This window comes from Hylobates moloch, unplaced genomic scaffold (genome assembly GCF_009828535.3).
Source record: "Hylobates moloch isolate HMO894 unplaced genomic scaffold, HMol_V3 SCAFFOLD_13, whole genome shotgun sequence".
In the NCBI taxonomy this organism is placed as follows: domain Eukaryota; kingdom Metazoa; phylum Chordata; class Mammalia; order Primates; family Hylobatidae; genus Hylobates; species Hylobates moloch.
The window spans coordinates 27,490,060-27,507,307 of NW_026652288.1; the positions used below are offsets into that span (position 1 = coordinate 27,490,060).

Sequence of the window (17,248 nt, forward strand, 5' to 3'; positions counted from 1 at the left end):
CTGCTTAAACCTGGGAGATGGAGGTTGCAGTGAGCCGAGATCACACCACTGCACTCCAGCCTGGGCGACAGAGTGAGACTCCATCTCAAAAAAAAAAAAAGAAAGAAAATGTGTAACGCTCTTTGATTCAACAATTTCAATCCTGCTCCTGGGAATCTCCTACAGAAGGAAAAGCTCCTGTAATATAGGAATATAGGTACAAAGATGCTTATTCCTGCATTATTTTCAAAGGCAAAACACTGGAAACCATCTGATTGTCTATCAAATAGGATGAATAAACTCTTTTTTTTATGTGTGTGTGTGTTTTTTTTTTTTTTTTTAATTATACTTTAGGTTTTAGGGTACATGTGCACAATGTGCAGGTTTGTTACATATGTATCCATGTGCCATGTTGATTTCCTGCACCCATTAGCTCGTCATTTAGCATTAGGTATATCTCCTAATGCTGTCCCCGCCCCCTCCACCCCCCACCCCACAACAGTACCCGGAATGTGATGTTCCCCTTCCTGTGAGGATGAATAAACTCTTATTATGGAAAAGTACGCAGCTATTAACAAGAAAAGTCTAGCAATAGAAGCACATACTTGGAGAAATGTCAATTAGTTAAGTCAAAAAAGGAGGTTTCAGCGTCCATGATCCCATTTGGGGGAAAAGAAATAAAAGAATGAAAAAAGACAAATACCTATCTATATGAGCATATGTGTATTTTTTTAAAGAATATAGAGAAAAATGAAGGATATGTATCAAACTGTGAATATTTGGTTTTCTTATGTGCAAGGTACAGGGACAGTGGTCTTTTTTTCTTTATATACTTTTATATTGTTTGATTTGCTATAAGCTTATAATATTTTTCCAAAAAAGTTTAAGATAATAAAAGTATGAATAGGTTAGCCAGGCCTCTGTGCCTCCCTACCTTACACCCTGACCAGAGTAGAGGCACAAGGTGGAAAGGAGACATTCTGGCATTGCTGATAGAAATCAGGTCTACCTACCCCTCTGTTAGCTAGCAGGGTATTTTTTGGCTGCAGACAAGTTTTTTAGAAAGTTTAAAAAACATGGCTGGGCGCGGTGGCTCATGCCTGTAATCCCAGCACTTTGGGAGGCCGAGGCGGGTGGATCACGAGGTCAGGAGTTCAACACCAGCCTGGCCAAGATGGTGAAACCCTGTCTCTACTAAAAATACAAAAAATTAGCTGGGTGTGGTGGTGGGTGCCTGTAATCCCAGCTACTCGGGAGGCTGAGGCAGAGAACTGCTTGAACCCAGGAGGTGGAAGTTGCAGTGAGCCAAGACTGTGCCACTGCACTCCCATCTGGGCGACAGAGTGAGACTCCGTCTCAGTTTAGCTGGGAAAAAAAAATTTAAAAAATATTGTACCTACACCTGAAAACACTCTTAAAATCAGTTAAATTCCTTTCCACTACAGCCAAGGCCAGGGAAACACAGGGCTCGGTGGAACTGTGTGTGCTGGAAGCATTATTTAGGCAGCAACGATTCTCACAACTTGATTACCCTTCATTCTCAGGGCTACATCATGTGTTGCTTTTTTCTTTCTTTCTTTTAGGATATGGTCTCGCTCTGTCACCCAGGATGGAGTGCAGTAGCATAATCATAGCTCACTGATGCCTTGATCTCCCAGGCTCAAGCAATCCTTCCACCTCAGCCTCTTGAGTAGCTGGGACCACAGGTGTGCACCACCATACCCAGCTAATCTTTTTATTTTTTGTAGAGATGAGGTTGGCCAGGCATGGTGGCTCACGTCTGTAATCCCAGCACATTGGGAGCAAGACCAGCCTGGGCAACGTCGCGAAGCCCTGTCTCTATAAAAAACATAAAAATTAGCTGGGCATTGTGGTGTGTGCCTGTAGTCCTAGCTATCTGGGAGATTGAGGCAGGAGGATCACCTGAGCCCAGGGATGTCAAGCCTGCAGTGAGCCGTGATCATGTCACTGCACTCCAGCCTGGGCAAAAGAGTGAGATCCTGTCCAAACAAACAAACAAAACAAATAAATAGCCGGGATCTTCCCATGTTGCCCAAGCGGGTCTCAAACTCCTGGGCTCAGGGGATCCCCCAGCCTTGGCCTCCCAAAGTGCTGGGATTACAGGTACGAGCCACTGTGCCTGGCCCACACACTGTGTTGACAGAGAATAGAAGATAAGTCCTTCCTATATTAAAAATAAGGGGTTCCCAACAAAGAAAACTCTAGACTAGATGGCTTCGCTGGATAATCCTTGCAAACATTTAAGTAAGAAGTAATCCTAATTCTACACAAATTCTTTAAGAAAATAGAAGAGCCAAGGAAACACTTTATAATGCTAGTGTCACCATGATACCAAAACCAGACCATGACATTGCAAGAAAACAAAAAAGATCAATACCTTTTGTGAATATAGATGTAAAAACCTTAACTTTTTAAAGCAAATTAAATATATGTGTGTATATATATATATAAAAAATATATGATAATGCATCATGACCAAGTAGAATTTATCCCAGGAATGCAAGATTGGTTTAACATTTTAAAAAATCAATGTAATTCAGTAATATTAAAAACCTTATGATTATATCAACAGGAGCTGAAAAAGCATATGACAAAATTCTACATTCATTCATGATAAAAGTTCAGCAAATTTAGAAAGAAGGTGTAACCTGATCTTCTTGATAAAGAGCATTTATGAAAAATCTATAGCTAACATCATACTCAACCAGAAAGACTGAATGCTTCCTCCCTAATATTGGGAACAAAGATGTCTGTTCTCACTACTTCTACTCAATATTGTACTGGATTGCCTAGCCAGTGCAAAAGGACAGGGGAAAAAAAAGAAAGAAAAGGCATACAGATTGAAAAGGAAGAAGTAAAACATTTTTTCTTTGTAGATGACATAGTGACCTATGTAGAAAATCCTAAGAAGTCCAGCCAAAAAGCTACTAGAAATAGTAGGTTTAGCAAGGTAACAGGACACAAGGTCACTATAAAAAACCAATTGTGGCCGGGCAGGGTGGCTCACGCCTGTAATCCCAGCACTTTCGGAGGCCGAGACGGGTGGATAACAACGTCAGGAGATCGAGACCATCCTGGCTAACATAGTGAAACCTCATCTCTACTAAAAATACAAAAAAAATTAGCCAGGCATGGTGGCAGGTGCCTGTAGTCCCAGCTACTCGGGAGGCTGAGGCAGGTGAATGGTGTGAACCTGGGAGGTGAAGCTTGCAGTGAGCCAAGATCGCATCACTGCACTCCAGCCTGGGTAACAGAGTGAAAAAAACCAATCGTATTTCTATATGTTGGCAATGAACAAGAACTCAAAGTTATCAAAACATTTGCAACAGCATTTTAAAAATGAAGTATTTAAGGCTAAATTTAACTGAATATGTGTAAGATCTATCCACTATTGCTATGGAAAGTAAAAGAAAAATTAAAGAAAAATAAATGGTGAGAGTTTCAAGGATGGGAAAACTCAATATTCTTAAGAGATCAATTCTCCCCAAATTGATATATAGATTAATGCAATTCCAACAAAAATCCCAGCTGGCAATTATTGTAAATTAATAAACTGATTTTAAAATGTATATGTAAATGGAAATAACCTAGAATAGCCAAAACAGTTTTGAAAAAGAACAAAGTTTCCAGGCTTACCATAAGCTGCAGTAATTAGACACAGAGATACTGACATAAGGATAGACACGTAGCTCACTCGATAACCTGATAGAAGAGTCCAGATACAGACCCACAAATATATGGTCAACTGATTTCCAACAAAGGTATAGGTTGAGTATCCCTTATCTGAAATACATGGGACCAGAGATGTTTTGTATTTCAGATTTTTTTTTTGGATTTTTGGAATATTTGCATTATACTCACTGGTTGAGTATCTCTTATCCAAAAATTTGAAATCCAATATACTCCAATGAACATTTCTTTTGAGGGTCAGGTTGGCACTGAAAAAATTTCAGATTTTGAAGCTTTTTTTTGAGACAGGGTCTCACTCTGTTGCCCAGGCTGGAGTGTGGTGGCATGATCTTGGCTCACTGTAACCTCCACCTCCTGAGTTCAAGCAATCCTCCCACTTCAGCCTCCCAAGTAGCTTGGAGTATAGATGTGTGCCACCACACCTGGCCTTTTTTTTTTTTTGGAGTCAGAGTCTCACTCTGTAGCCCAGGCTGGAGTGCAATGGTGCTATCTTGACTCACTGTAACTTCTGCCTCCTGAGTTCAAGCAGTTCTCCTGCCCCAGCCTCCCAAGTAGCTGGGATTACAGGCATCTGCCACCACGCCTGGCTAATTTTTATATTTTTAGTAGAGATGAGATTTCACCATATTGGCCAGGCTGGTCTCGAGCTCCTGACTGCGTGATCCGCCTGCCACGCCCTCCCAAAGTGCTGGGATTACAGCCGTGAACCACCATGCCGGGCCAGCTAATTTTTTTAGTGTGTGTGTGTGTGTATGTGTGTATGTATGTGTGTGTGTGTGTGTGTGTATATATATATATATATAGAGAGAGAGAGAGAGAGAGAGAGACAGAGACAGAGAGAGAGATGGGGTTTCACCATGTTGCCCAGGCTGGTCTTGAACTCCTAGGTTCAAGGGACCTACCTGCCTTGGTCTCTCGAAGTGCTGAGATTACAAGTGTGATTACAGGGATGACACTGCACCTGGCTCATGATTTTGAAGCATTTTGGATTGTGGATTTTGGATTAGGGAAACTCAACCTGTATCCAGTAATTCAATGGAGGAAAGGGCAGTCTTTTAAACAAATGGTTCTGGGACAAATGGATATCCATATGCAAGAACACAAACCCTTATCTCACACCATAGACAACAATTAACTCAAAATGGGTCACAAACCTAAATGTAAGAGTTGAAACAACAAACTTCCAGAAGAAGACAGGAGAAAAGCTGTAACCTTGTGCTAGGCCAATTTCTTAGGACACCAAAAGCACAAAGATTAAAAAACCTGATAAACTGAAATTTGTCAAAATTTAAAGCCTTTGCCCTTCAAAAGAATATCAAAAGATAAGCCATGGACTGGGATAAAATATTTGCAAAACATGTATCTGGTAAAGTACTGTTATAACTCAATAATACAACCCAATAAGACCAACAACCCAATAAAAATGGGCAAGAGATTTGAACAGAAGCTTCATCAAAGAAGCTGCATCATGCATATGCCAAATAAGTATATGTAAAGATGCTCAATATCATCAGACACTAGGGAAATGCAAATTCAAAACACAGTGAGATGGCATTATATACCTAGTACAAAGACTAAAATGTTTAAAGCTGAAAGTACCAATGGTTGGTGTAAATGTGGAGATACGAGAAGTCTTATTCATTGCTTGTGGGAATGCAAAATGATACAGACACTTTGGAAAATAGTTTGGCAGTTTCCTAATAATGTTAAACATGTATTTATAAAACCCAGCAATTCTATTCCTATCTATTTATCCAAAAGAAATGAAAGTATATATCCATGTAAAGACCTATATGTGAATGTTTACAGCAGCATTACTTATAATCACTCGAAACTGGAAACAATCCAGATGTTGTAGAACTGATGAATGGATAAACAAACTGTGGCACATCCAGACAAGGCAATACTACTTAGCAATAAAATGGAAAGAACTGCTGATAAAACAGCATGGATGAATCTCAAAAGAATTATGCTAAGTGGGAGAAGTCAGGCACAAAAGACTACATGTCATATTGTATGATTTTTGTGATGGTGAATTTTATGTGTTAACTTGACTAGGTTGAATGATGCCCACATAGCTGGCTAAACATTATTTCTGTTTAACAGAAATAATGTTTCTATGTCTGTGACAGTGTTTCTGGAAGAGACTGTCATTTTAATTTGTAGACTGAGTAAAGAAGATTGGTCCTCACCAATGTGGGCAGGCATCTTCTAATCTGTTGAGGGCGTGGATGGAACTAAAAGGCAGAAGGGCAAATTCTTTCTCTCTCTCCTTGAGCTAGGACATCTATGTTCTCCCCTCTCCCTCAGCACACTAACTGGGATCTCAGGCCTTTGACCTCAGACTAAATTGTACCACTGGCTTTCCTAGTTCTCCATCTTGCAGATCTTGGGCCTTCTTGGCTTCCATAACCGCACATGTCAATTCCCATAATAAATCTACACACACACACACACACACACATACACTACATATACATATACATATATACATATACATATACATATACATATACATATACATATACATATACACATATACATCTCTCTTCTTGGTCTGATTTCTCTGGTGAACCCCAACTAATATCAATTCATTTATATGAAATCCTAGAAAAGGTAAAAATGTGGCAACAGAAAGCAGGCCAGGGGCTGGGGAGTACTGACTGCAAAGGGACTGCACAGGAACTTTCTGGGGTGATGAAAATACTCTAGGTTATGATTATAGTGGTGATTAAATGACTGTATACATTCATCAAAACTCATTGAATCATGCACTGAAAATGGGTAAAATCTTATTGTATAAAAATTATATCTAATACAACTGATTTTTTAAAAAGGCAGAGGGGTGGGTATGTGTATTGAGTTATACAGGAATGTCAGGTTTGAAAACCTTGAAAGTTATTTCCTGGGTTTACTATTGATTTACTCCAAAGTGCGTGGTTGAGATAATTATTGAGATTTACTGTGGGCCATGCTTAAGAGTTTTGATTGGCATATGGGAAGTTATTTGTCCTTATATTGAAAGCTCCAATTCCACCTCTGCTCTTCCAGTCTAAAGATTTCTTTCTTCTGGCAGCCTGGGCTTTGGAGTAAGATAGACCTGTGTGTGAATCTTGGCCTCACCACTTACTAGCTTTAGGACATTGGGGAAATTAATGTAAATTCTCTGTGACTTTGTTTTCTTATATATAAAATGAAGTTATTAACATCTCTCTCATAAGGATTTTGTGAACATTAAAAAACAGCTCAACATTCAATAGAAGAGAGAAATTAAAAAATAAAAGCTAAACAACTGTTAGTTCTTTCCTTTCTGACCAAAAGCATTTCTAGTCTTTTCCCTAATTAAAAGTTGATGGCTTTGTTTCCACTGAATCTACCATCCCTTGGTGCTCAATCTTTTTACCTAAAATCAATGAACAGAACTCTTAAATGTCATTTCTTCATTTATTTTTTCACTTCCTCGCTTGACCTCCCTTGCTTTTTTGCACACCCTCCACGCAGACTGGGCATGTTCACTTCACTGCTGGTTCACGCTCTGCCCTTCTCCCACTCCTTCTTGCCTTGCGAAGTCCCCCTTTCTCTGTGTCTAGTTTAGAAGCCATTGATCCTACCAGTCTTCTTTACCTTTTTGGGCCTTCATTCAAAACCCTTTGCTGTCTTTCTTTAGAAGGCCCTGCTCCTTTATGATATCTTCCCAGAGTACCTCATTTTGCCAAAGTTACTCGAAACACTTCAACAACCTATGTGCTTAACCCAAAAATTCCTATAAAAGGTCAGCATTCTATTTCCTGTTTGCCTTGGTATAGAGTGGAGTATAGATTAAATGGCCAAATCCACATCAAGAAAGAGCTCTGGTTGCAATTAGGTTGACTCACCCACAAAATGCAAAAGCAATTTACTTAAAGGATTCTGAAAATAGATAAATTGTTAACAGTCACATTAAATGTTATTAAGAATCCACAAGTCTATACTGATATAAAATAAATAAATATACTGGAGAAAGAAAAATTCTTCCTTACAGTAAATGCCAGCTAGTAAAAACCTTTAAAAAGTCACTATTTTGCAACTATCATAGTGCTGTCTGATTCAGGGAGGAATCATCAATGGGGGCATTAACACTGCTGAGTAAAGGTAGGATGAGGGTAGGATATTTACAAGTTATAAATAATCCCCCCACAGATTATGTATTAATTACAGGGACAAAAAGAGTAATTGTACACTTGAGAAACCTGGTAGGCACCACCTTTACCAAGTGACCAACAGTAGCATCACCAATAAGAAGACAAACTGACACCACTGCTCCCTGATGTGGGGCCTGGAGAAGGACACAAGGTCACGGATGTAGTATTCCTGCCTCAAATGCATAAGACAGACCTAAATTGACATATATTCTACAAAACAATGAGCTTGTGCTGTTCAAAAAATATCAGTGTCATGAAAGACAACATAGTTTAAGAACCTGTTCCATATTCAAGGAGACTAAAGCAACACATAGTCTTGGATTGGATCCTGAACCAAAAATGATAAAAAACCACTATTGGGACATTATTAGACTGTACATATAAGATTATCTCCATGTAAAACTTCTTGAATTTGATAATTATATTGTATTTTTGTTATGTCCTTTTTTTCAGGAGACATATCCTGAAGTATTAAGAGGTAGAATCATGATGTCTGTGACTTACTCTCAAATCGAGAAAAGGATGATATTGATGTATTTTGAGAGAAAGCAATAAAACAAATGTGGCAAAATGCTAATATTGGGGAAACTAGGTGAAGAGTATATGGGACTACTGCAACATTTCTGTAAGTTTTACTTTTTAAAAGTAAAAAATTTTATTAAAGAAGTTTTGGGGGCTGGGCACGGTGGCTCACGCCTATAATCCCAGCACTTTGGGAGGCCAAGGCTGGCGGATCACCTGAGGTTGGGAGTTCAAGACCAGCCTGACCAACATGGAGAAACCCCATCTCTACTAAATACAAAATTAGCCAGGCATGGTGGCGCATGCCTGTAATCCCAGCTACTTGGGAGGCTGAGGCAGGAGAATCAATCGCTTGAACCTGGGAGGCGGAGGTTGTGGTGAGCTGAGATTGCGCCACTGCACTCCAGCCTGGGCAACAAGAGTGAAATTCTGTCCCCCCCAAAAAAAAAAAAAAAATAATAATAATAATAATAATAAAGAAGTTTTAAAAATCCCAAGTGTGAGAAAGAAATCAATATCAGTCACTCTTTGTGAATTTGCAAATGGGCCAATTTCTACCCCTGAATGATTTCTCTCTTTCTTTTTAATTAAGTGGACATCTGCTACAAGTCGGGGTAGACTGAAGTGAAGCTCTTTCCCACACTTGGGAATACCCACCTCATTGAGGCAGTTTCCATTGTAACCATGAACTAGACAATGACACCCCCATGAAACAATGAGAGCACCGGGAGGAACACTTTCTTTTTTTTTCTTTTTTTTTTTTTTTTGAGCTGGAGTTTTCGCTCTTGTTGCCCAGGCTGTAGTGCAATAGCGCGATCTCGGCTCACTGCAACCTCTGCCTCCTGGGTTCAAGCAATTCTCCTGCCTCAGCCTCCCAAGTGGCTGGGATTACAAGCGTGTGTCACCAGGCCCGGCTAATTTTTGTATTTTTAGTAGAGACAGGGTTTCAACATGTTGGCCAGGCTGGTCTCAAACTCCTGACCTTGGGTGATCCGCCTGCCTCGGCCTCCCAAAGTGCTGGGATTACAGGTGTGAGCCACTATGCCCAGCCTGGGAGGAACACTTTTTAGCTGTGACAGTGATTGCCAAAAAACAAAAAGCTGAGGCCTGGGATGTTAGTGGCAGCCCTGTCGTGATGGTATCCAGTGCCCTATGCCAAGACCACCACTGGTTTCTTCTGTTTTCAACCAAGAACCATGACAGAGGCAATCTCCATGTGTTAAACTCTTATGAGAGGTGGGAAATCTTGTCCATGTCTTTCCCTGCTGACTCCTTAGAGTTTTACAATCCCTTAAAAGTACTGTGTGTTCAAATAATGCTTGCTGATGGACGGTCTCTCAGTTGCCCCAGTCTCCACCTTCTCACCAGATGTGAGATGCAGGGGTTCTGTGTTTCTCTGCACCAAGAGGGCAGCAGTTGGACTACTGAGCCCCGAACCACAAAGAAGCAGGGAGGCTCCTGGCTGACAGGGGCCTTCGGGTCAAAGAAAAGAAGGCTGATCTGAAAAGTCAGATTACATCTAACGATGGAAAAACTCTTTGAAATTTAAACATAAAAGGGGAAGAAAAGGCCTTGTACTCTTTACAGAGGAGTGGAAGGGTAAGGAAGAGAGTGAACTTTTACTGTTTGCTCCTCATCAAGAGGCAGCAAAGCTGGGTATTTATATACACACACACACAACATTGACCTCATTTCATCTTCACACTGACCCTGCACTCCCCTGCCACTGAAACTTGAGGGAATTGAGTCTCAGAAACATCCAGTCATTTGTAAGTCATTTACCAGTCATTTACCAGAGCAGGTAAATGGCAGAGCTGCACTTTGTACCCAGACCCAGTGATTCCTGCTCTCATCCTGTTCCACCACCCAGTGAAGGTTTGGGGCAAGCAGGCAAAGAGGGACGGAAAAAGGAAGGAAACCAAGCTGAAAAGAGTCTCCCTCCCTTCTGACATCCTGTAATCCCTTTGTGTTTCTCTTAGGACTTGAGTTCATTGTGCTGAACGTTTTCTGTACAAGCCTTCGCTATGGGACAATATGAACTCTCTTTAGGGCAGGGACTACTTCTCTGTCCCCTCTTTTTCTCCTGCTGCCTTGTCCCTTGCTTTGAGTTGACCTGACTTATTGGTCCTGGCTCTATCATGTTCTTCTCTTCCCATGATCTCTTCTAAGGTGACCAGATGGCCCTTGCTGAACTACATGTGACTTTCTTTTGTGTTAGTGAAAATGAAGGTTAGGTTGCCACGGCCCAGAGTTACTTGATATTCTCATTGTTGAATCTATTTATACCACAAAGCTTTCAAGTGCCAATAAATTACTTGGCTGTTGATTCACATCTTCAGTGTAACTATTTTTATACACTGGTATGATTTTTTTTTAAATGGAAAGTGCTTTAAAAGTAGGAGCTGTATTGTATCACTGTGATTTTCCTGTAAGTCAAGTACTTTCCAATCAATCATTCTTGGAATAATGAAATAGTTCTCATTGATACAACATGATGGTTTTAACCTTTTACTGAAAATTATTTTTGTGCCAAAAGGGGTGATGGAATAATTCATCTTCCTTCAATATAATACCCATGTGGCTACTACCCTTTGCCTTCTCACAGTGATTTCCTCTTAAGGAAGAGCTGCTCTTATAGAATGGGTGTGGCATCTGAAACCCCTGCCTTCCTGAGGTCCTTGACACTTCTGGGTTCTGAGTTCTAGTGGTGCCCATGGAGGAAGCTGGGGAATCAGGGAAGCGCAAGGACAGGAAAACTGGCCCCATGGAATACCTGAGCCTTCTAGTGGGGGTGGGAGGGTGCCGGTGGGAGGGTTGAGGACTTTGCAGGGCTGGTGAGAGATGACACTCATGAGCAGCTGGTGAGATGACCCCAAGGGGAGAATCTGAGAGGCAGGAGCCCCTGAGGCAGCTCCTGGAGCTGGGTGTGGGTCTGGGTGGGCAGCCTCTGCTGCTAGAGCTCGAGGCAATGTTGCCATAGGGAGGCTGGTTTCTTATTTCCCTTCCCCTCCGTTTCAGACAATCCTGTCTGTCCATAGCTGCCTCACTCCCCTCTCCCTCCCATTGTCCCTTGCCTGCCTGGGCCCTTGACTATGGCCATGGGTTAGTTCCTTCACTGAAGGTACCCGACTCCTGTCCCTGCTTCTTAAGGCTCTGCTCTCCAATAAACGCTGTGGAGCTGGCATAAATGTGTGACATCCCCAGCAGAGCACACTTCCATGTTAATCTGAGTCTGCTGGTCTGCGATAGCTTTTGTTGTGAGGCTCTGCTCAGAGTCAGGCTCTCTGCTGAGTGCTTTCCAGGTTATGGCCTTTGTTTTCATTAGAACCCAGGGGAGGTAGGCTTATTTGGGGCTGCGGTGTCTGATTAGGCAAAGTGGCATTGCGCAAGGGTGCCCAGCTGAGGGCTGAGAGTGGGCTGTGGGCCATGGCCAGCTCACCAAGCTGTGTGCCTATCGAGAGGGGCAGCTTCTTCTACAATAATTTGCACAGAGTGTCACAGACGCCAGCAGCAACCCTGGGCCATCCTTATTTTATGCTGAGGAAACTGAGATTCAAGGTTAAATCTCTTGCCCAGTGTAAAGAAAAGGTGGTAAATGGCAGTTGAGATTTGTACCAAGGTCATCTGTGCAGGAATTCAGCAGCAGAGCAGATGGAGAAGCTATTTTGGGGGAAAGAGACTGCCCACATTTTCCCATTTCCCCATGGGAAGGCTTATGTTTTCCATAGTGATGAAGAAATACAGGGATGGAAGAGGGAAGGCTGTGAAGCTCCAGTGAGGCTCCACTGCATGGGGGGTCCATTTTCCTCTGTGTGCTTGTGGCAGGAGCAGAGAACATGAACTAGCGTTGTCCTGGGCAGGTGTGGGGGAGGAGCAGGGGTACAAAGGAATCAAAGGTTTCAAGAAAGAATATTTCAGATGAACAATCAGAGAGTCTGACCTGGATCAGGAAAGAAGAGAGGTCAGGAGAGGGTCAACAGGCAAGGAGAAAGTACAGGGAACTAAGACAAGTGGGAACGGCGTACAAGAGGTGAAAGCCAGGGGTTGCTCAGAGAGGAGGATGTGAGGTTTTACTGGAGAATTGAAGTGGTTCCAAGGAGGTACTAGCAATGTCCTGGAGGTTGTCATGGGAGTGGGAGGCTGCAGTGGAGTGGAGGTGAAGAGTCACCGGAGTAGAGGACATCTAGGAGCTATGAGACTTGGTAATGGTTCATCCTCATGGCACTGAAGTCATCCCACATCATGACAGCATGGGGACAGACAGAAAAATGGTCATGTAGGCACCAAAGTCCTAGATAAACAGACATGGATCAGGAAAGGAAGTTGGGGTGTATGTAGCCATACAGTTTCAGCTGCTATCAATAGAATGGGTCCTAAATCAGTATCTTTAGCCCAGACTCTCCTCTGTCTTTGGATTTGTGTATCTAACCACCTGTGAGCCTGCTTAACCTGGCTCATGTTTCTTGCAGGCAACTCTAACTCAACACGGCCGAAATGAACTCAAAACTCTGCCTTAACATGGGCCTCTTCTTATCTTTTCAGCTTGTGGCACCTCCACACTGAAAACCTGGGGGTCTCCTGGGCATCTTCCCATATACTTCATCAATCACCAGTTGTCGAGTTTAAATCCTAAATGTTTCTCAAATCTGTCCTCTCGTCTCCACCCCTACCCCCACTGCCCCAGTAATGTTCACATCACCTCAGAGGGTCACATTAACTTCCTAGCCAGTCTCCCTGCCTCCAGTCTGGACCCTTCCAGCCCATCCTCTACACTATTGCAAATCTGTCCATGTGGCCTCCGTGGCGTCAACTTCTTAACATGGCACACGAGGTTCCCTAAACCACTTTTCCAGTTTCATCTCTTACTTCTTCCTATTCACTTAAGGAACTTACTTCTTCCTATTCACTTACGGGTCTCAGTACATGGAGACACCTTGGCTTGGACTTTCCCCTAGACTAACTCCTATACTCATTCTTGGAGACTCAGCTTGGGTATTAATTTGGTCATCACGTATTTATTGCCTAGCACTATGTTCAAACCACAGTGCTGTCCCTGAAACCACCAGTCTCAGGCCCTCTGGCTGCCCCCTGCCCTCCCCTTGAGGGTAGGACACCTGTCTTCATCACCTCCGTGTCCTGAGACCTAGTGCAAGGCCTGGACCGTAGCTGAGGTAGGCACTGACTGAGCCAAGAACTGTCAGGAGGATGGGTGCTGAGCGATGAGGTGAGGAGCACACACTGTCCCAGGAACGCCCTGTAGGAGGATGACAATGGAACAGATGCGTGAAAGTTCTGGTTTGCCAAATTCCAGTTGATAGAAAAGGGGACAAGTTGGAGGAAATGATGGGTATGAAGTATAGCTGGGAAAAACCCCCAAGTGATGAAAGTCTCCAAGGTAAGATCTTGTCAGGCAGCTCTAACAGATCCCAGACAATCTTGCAAGAATGACATCACTACCAAGCTTCACTTGTTAGGAATCCGTACCCACGCTGAATGAGTCACTACCCAAACTGCCGAGGGACCCTAACAGTTACAGCGCGTGCATTCCTCCCCGATGTCTTCATGCATTCCATCTCACAAGTAGATGCCACTTTCTTCTCTTTTCAAAACCTCTCCCTACACAAAGCTATTCAGAGCCTACACTGTGGACATGAATTCCTCAGCCATGCTTGTGGTTTTAGAAGCCAGGGAAAAGCAAATGGATGAAACATGACTAAATCATAAGTCAATGCATTATTTCTTAAAAAAGAATATTGCCAGGGGTTCAGGAAAAGGAGAGAGGGCAAATGTAAACCACCAGGGTCTCTGCTACCTCCCACCACCATACTGGGGCCACCAGATTCCACCAACAGGGTCAGCCTTGCTGGCTGCACTGGGTTTAGGTCAGAATTTCTTCAAGGGAGAGTGTTTCAAGGAGGGCTGCGCCAGCTGCTGAGATGGCTCATATTAGGCTGGTCCGGGGGCCAGGCTTGCTCTGCGCTCGCTTCCAAGTTCTAAAAATGGGGCTTCTGCCTTGTTCTTGACTGCAGGAGGCTGAGGCGTGAGTATCTAGCTGACTGGGCCGGGGAACATAAAAGTCATTCTTTGTCCTCCAAGGGTTAATCACTGACAGGCAGGAGATATGGGTGTCATATGTACCTGGTTTTAACCTGCCTCTGCCCCTTTTTGTTAGCTGTGTATTTTTTTTTTTTTTTTTTTTTGAGACAGGCTCTTGCTCTGTCACCCAGGTTGGGTTACAGTGGCGTGATCACGGCTCACTGCAGCCTCAACCTCCTGGGCCCAAGCAATCCTCCCATTTCAGCCTCCTGAGTAGCTGGGACTACACGTGCAAGCCACCACTCCTGGCCAGCTCTGTCATCTTTTAAGAATGGTAAATTCACTGCCTTTTCACTGGCAATAAAGGTCTTGTGTCATTTTTATTTCTATTCATACAACTGGAAAATGTTTTTTTCAACTGGGACAATGCAGTAAATGGTTTGGATTTCAGACAGACCTGGGTTTAAGTCCTGATTTCACCACTTACTAGCTGTGTGACCTCTGGCAAGTTACTCAGCTTTTCTGTGGGTTTATTTATCTGTACAATGGGAACTTAACTCATAGGGCCATTGTGAAGACTGAATTAAGTAATGTATGTGAAAAGGCTTAGCACAGTGCTTGGCACAGAGCAGGTGTTCAACAAAGGTGAGGCAGACAAAGATGGTATTATCTCAGCGGCCCCTTATGTTGCTCAAGTTTTTGGCAGTGAAAGCCCATGACCTAGGTCAGAGGGGGCCAGACAAGGCTTCTAAGAAACAAAGAAGGTCACCATCCTAGGGCACAATCCATAGGATTGTGAGGCAAGGGGTTTATGCTGTGACTGGCTTTATGTTTCCAGCTCAGAGTAGAAGGATAAGGGCGGCCAGGAATGCACTTGGAGCCAGGAAGAGGTGAAGGCCAGTGTCCTGTGGCTCTTGTTTATGAGGGATGCCAGGCTCCAGAGAGTTCCAGTCATGGTCACCATTGTGTGCTGGGGTCTCTGAAATCCATTCCCCATGCTTTCATTTGGGGAGGACGTGGAGAGGGAGAACATTGAGAGGCTTCTGGGTAGAGGCCTAGAGCTGGGGCGGGTAAGGCTGCAGGACAGGATGGGAACAGGGTTACTGCTGGCAGGGACAGCCTGCACATCCTCAGCAATGCCAAGTTGATGGAGCATTCCACTGTCTACCACAGCTAGCCAGCCACTGGGCAGAGGGCTGCCACCTATGGAGAGGAGATGTAGCAGAGGCTGGAGGACGGGGCAGGCAGGCTGAACAGATGGTGCAGGAACAATGTGATTTTGGAGGACGTTCCTCTAGCAGGGCAGTGCTAGAACCTGAGGTCAGGGCCTATCCTGATTAATGATGGATATAGGGCTGCCTGATCTACTTACTCCATGTTATCAACCTCGCCACTCAGAGTGAACAGAATGGCCCTGCCTACAGCCTTCATTTCATCCAGGGCGTGCATTCCCAACTGGGGCTGTATCTCCCCGAAAGGGGTCAAAATCCATTCTTGGTGGGGGTGCGTGAAAAAAACCTTAGATATTATACAAATGCTCTCCAAAGGGCCACAGTATACACACACAAACACACACACACACACACACACACACACACACACACACACACACACGATCCCAACTTATGATGGTTCGACTTACAATTTTTCAAGTTTATGACAGTGTGAAAGTGATACACATTCAGTACAAACTGTAATATAATGTTTGGTAGGTGTGTTAGGCAGTTCTTGCATTGCTATAAAGAAATACCTGAGGCTGGCTAATTTATAAAGAAAAGAGATTTAACTGGCTCATAGTTTTGCAGCTGTACAAGCATGGTGCTGGCATCTGTGTGGTTTCTGAGGAGGCCTCAGGGAGCTTTCACTCATGGTGGAGGGCGAAGCAGGAGCAGGCATTGTACATGGGGAGAGCAGGAGCAAAAGAGAGTGACAGGGAAGATGCCACGCACTTTTGTTTTTGACACAGGGTCTCACTCTGTCACCCATGGCTTACTGCAGCCTCAACCTCCGGAGCACAAGCCAGCCTCCTGTCTCACTGTCTCAGTTTCCTGAGTAGTGTGTATGTGTATGTGTATATATATATAAAACATATATATATACATATTTTTTTGTTGTTGTTAGAGACAGAGTCTTGCTATGTTGCCCATGCTGGTCTTGAACTCCTGAACTCAGGTGATCCACCTGCCTTTGCCTCCCAAAGTGTTGGGATTACAAACATGAGCCACTGTGCCCCACCGCCATACTTTTAAACAACCAGATCTTGAGAGAACTCACTCACTATTTTGAGGACAGCGGCAAGGGGATGGTGCTAAACCATTCATGAGAAATCCACCCCCGTGATCCAGTCACCTCCCACAAGACCCCAGCTCCAACACTGGGGATTACAATTCAACATGAGATTTAGCAGGGACAACATCTCAAGTATAGCAGTAGGTTAGCTGTATTAAATGCATTTTCTATTAATCATATTTTCAGTTTACGGTTAGTTTATCTGAATGTAATCCCATTGTAGGTCAAGGAACGTGTGTGTGTGTGTGTGTGTGTGTGTGTGTGTGTGTGTGTGTGTGTACGTGGTATAAAAATTTCATGGGGGAAGAGGCAGGGTGATTAGGAAAAAAAAGTCTCAAAAGTTTCCTTGGTGTGGGGTGATGATGAAAAACAAAGTTTGAGAAAAAGTGAAGCAGGACCTCTTGTCCCAAAGAACTACCAGTGGCCCAGTCAGGGACTTCTAGTGAGTTAAGAAGCCCTGCGCAGCAACTCTAAGTTCAATGCAAGCTAATACCTCCCTGCTTTCCTCACTGAGCCAGAAATCCCTACCT

At 43.4% G+C, this 17,248-nt stretch overlaps 2 protein-coding genes across 6 annotated transcripts in view; one reads left to right on the top strand and one right to left on the bottom strand.

Moving 5' to 3' along the window:
* Positions 1–17,248, top strand: part of BABAM2 (BRISC and BRCA1 A complex member 2) — a 576,872-nt gene that overhangs the window by 14,616 nt on the left and 545,008 nt on the right. The gene's annotated exons all lie outside the window — the stretch shown is intronic.
* Positions 1–17,248, bottom strand: part of RBKS (ribokinase) — a 110,404-nt gene that overhangs the window by 4,791 nt on the left and 88,365 nt on the right. Inside the window, exon 8 of one of the 4 annotated variants that reach the window (XM_032172585.2) lies at positions 13,472–13,647. The exons of the other annotated variants lie outside the window; for them this stretch is intronic. Coding sequence (XP_032028476.1) covers positions 13,591–13,647 — 57 coding nt within the window. The 3' untranslated portion in view covers positions 13,472–13,590. Of the gene's footprint in view, positions 1–13,471; positions 13,648–17,248 lie in introns of those variants that run through there. 4 annotated transcript variants of the gene reach the window in all.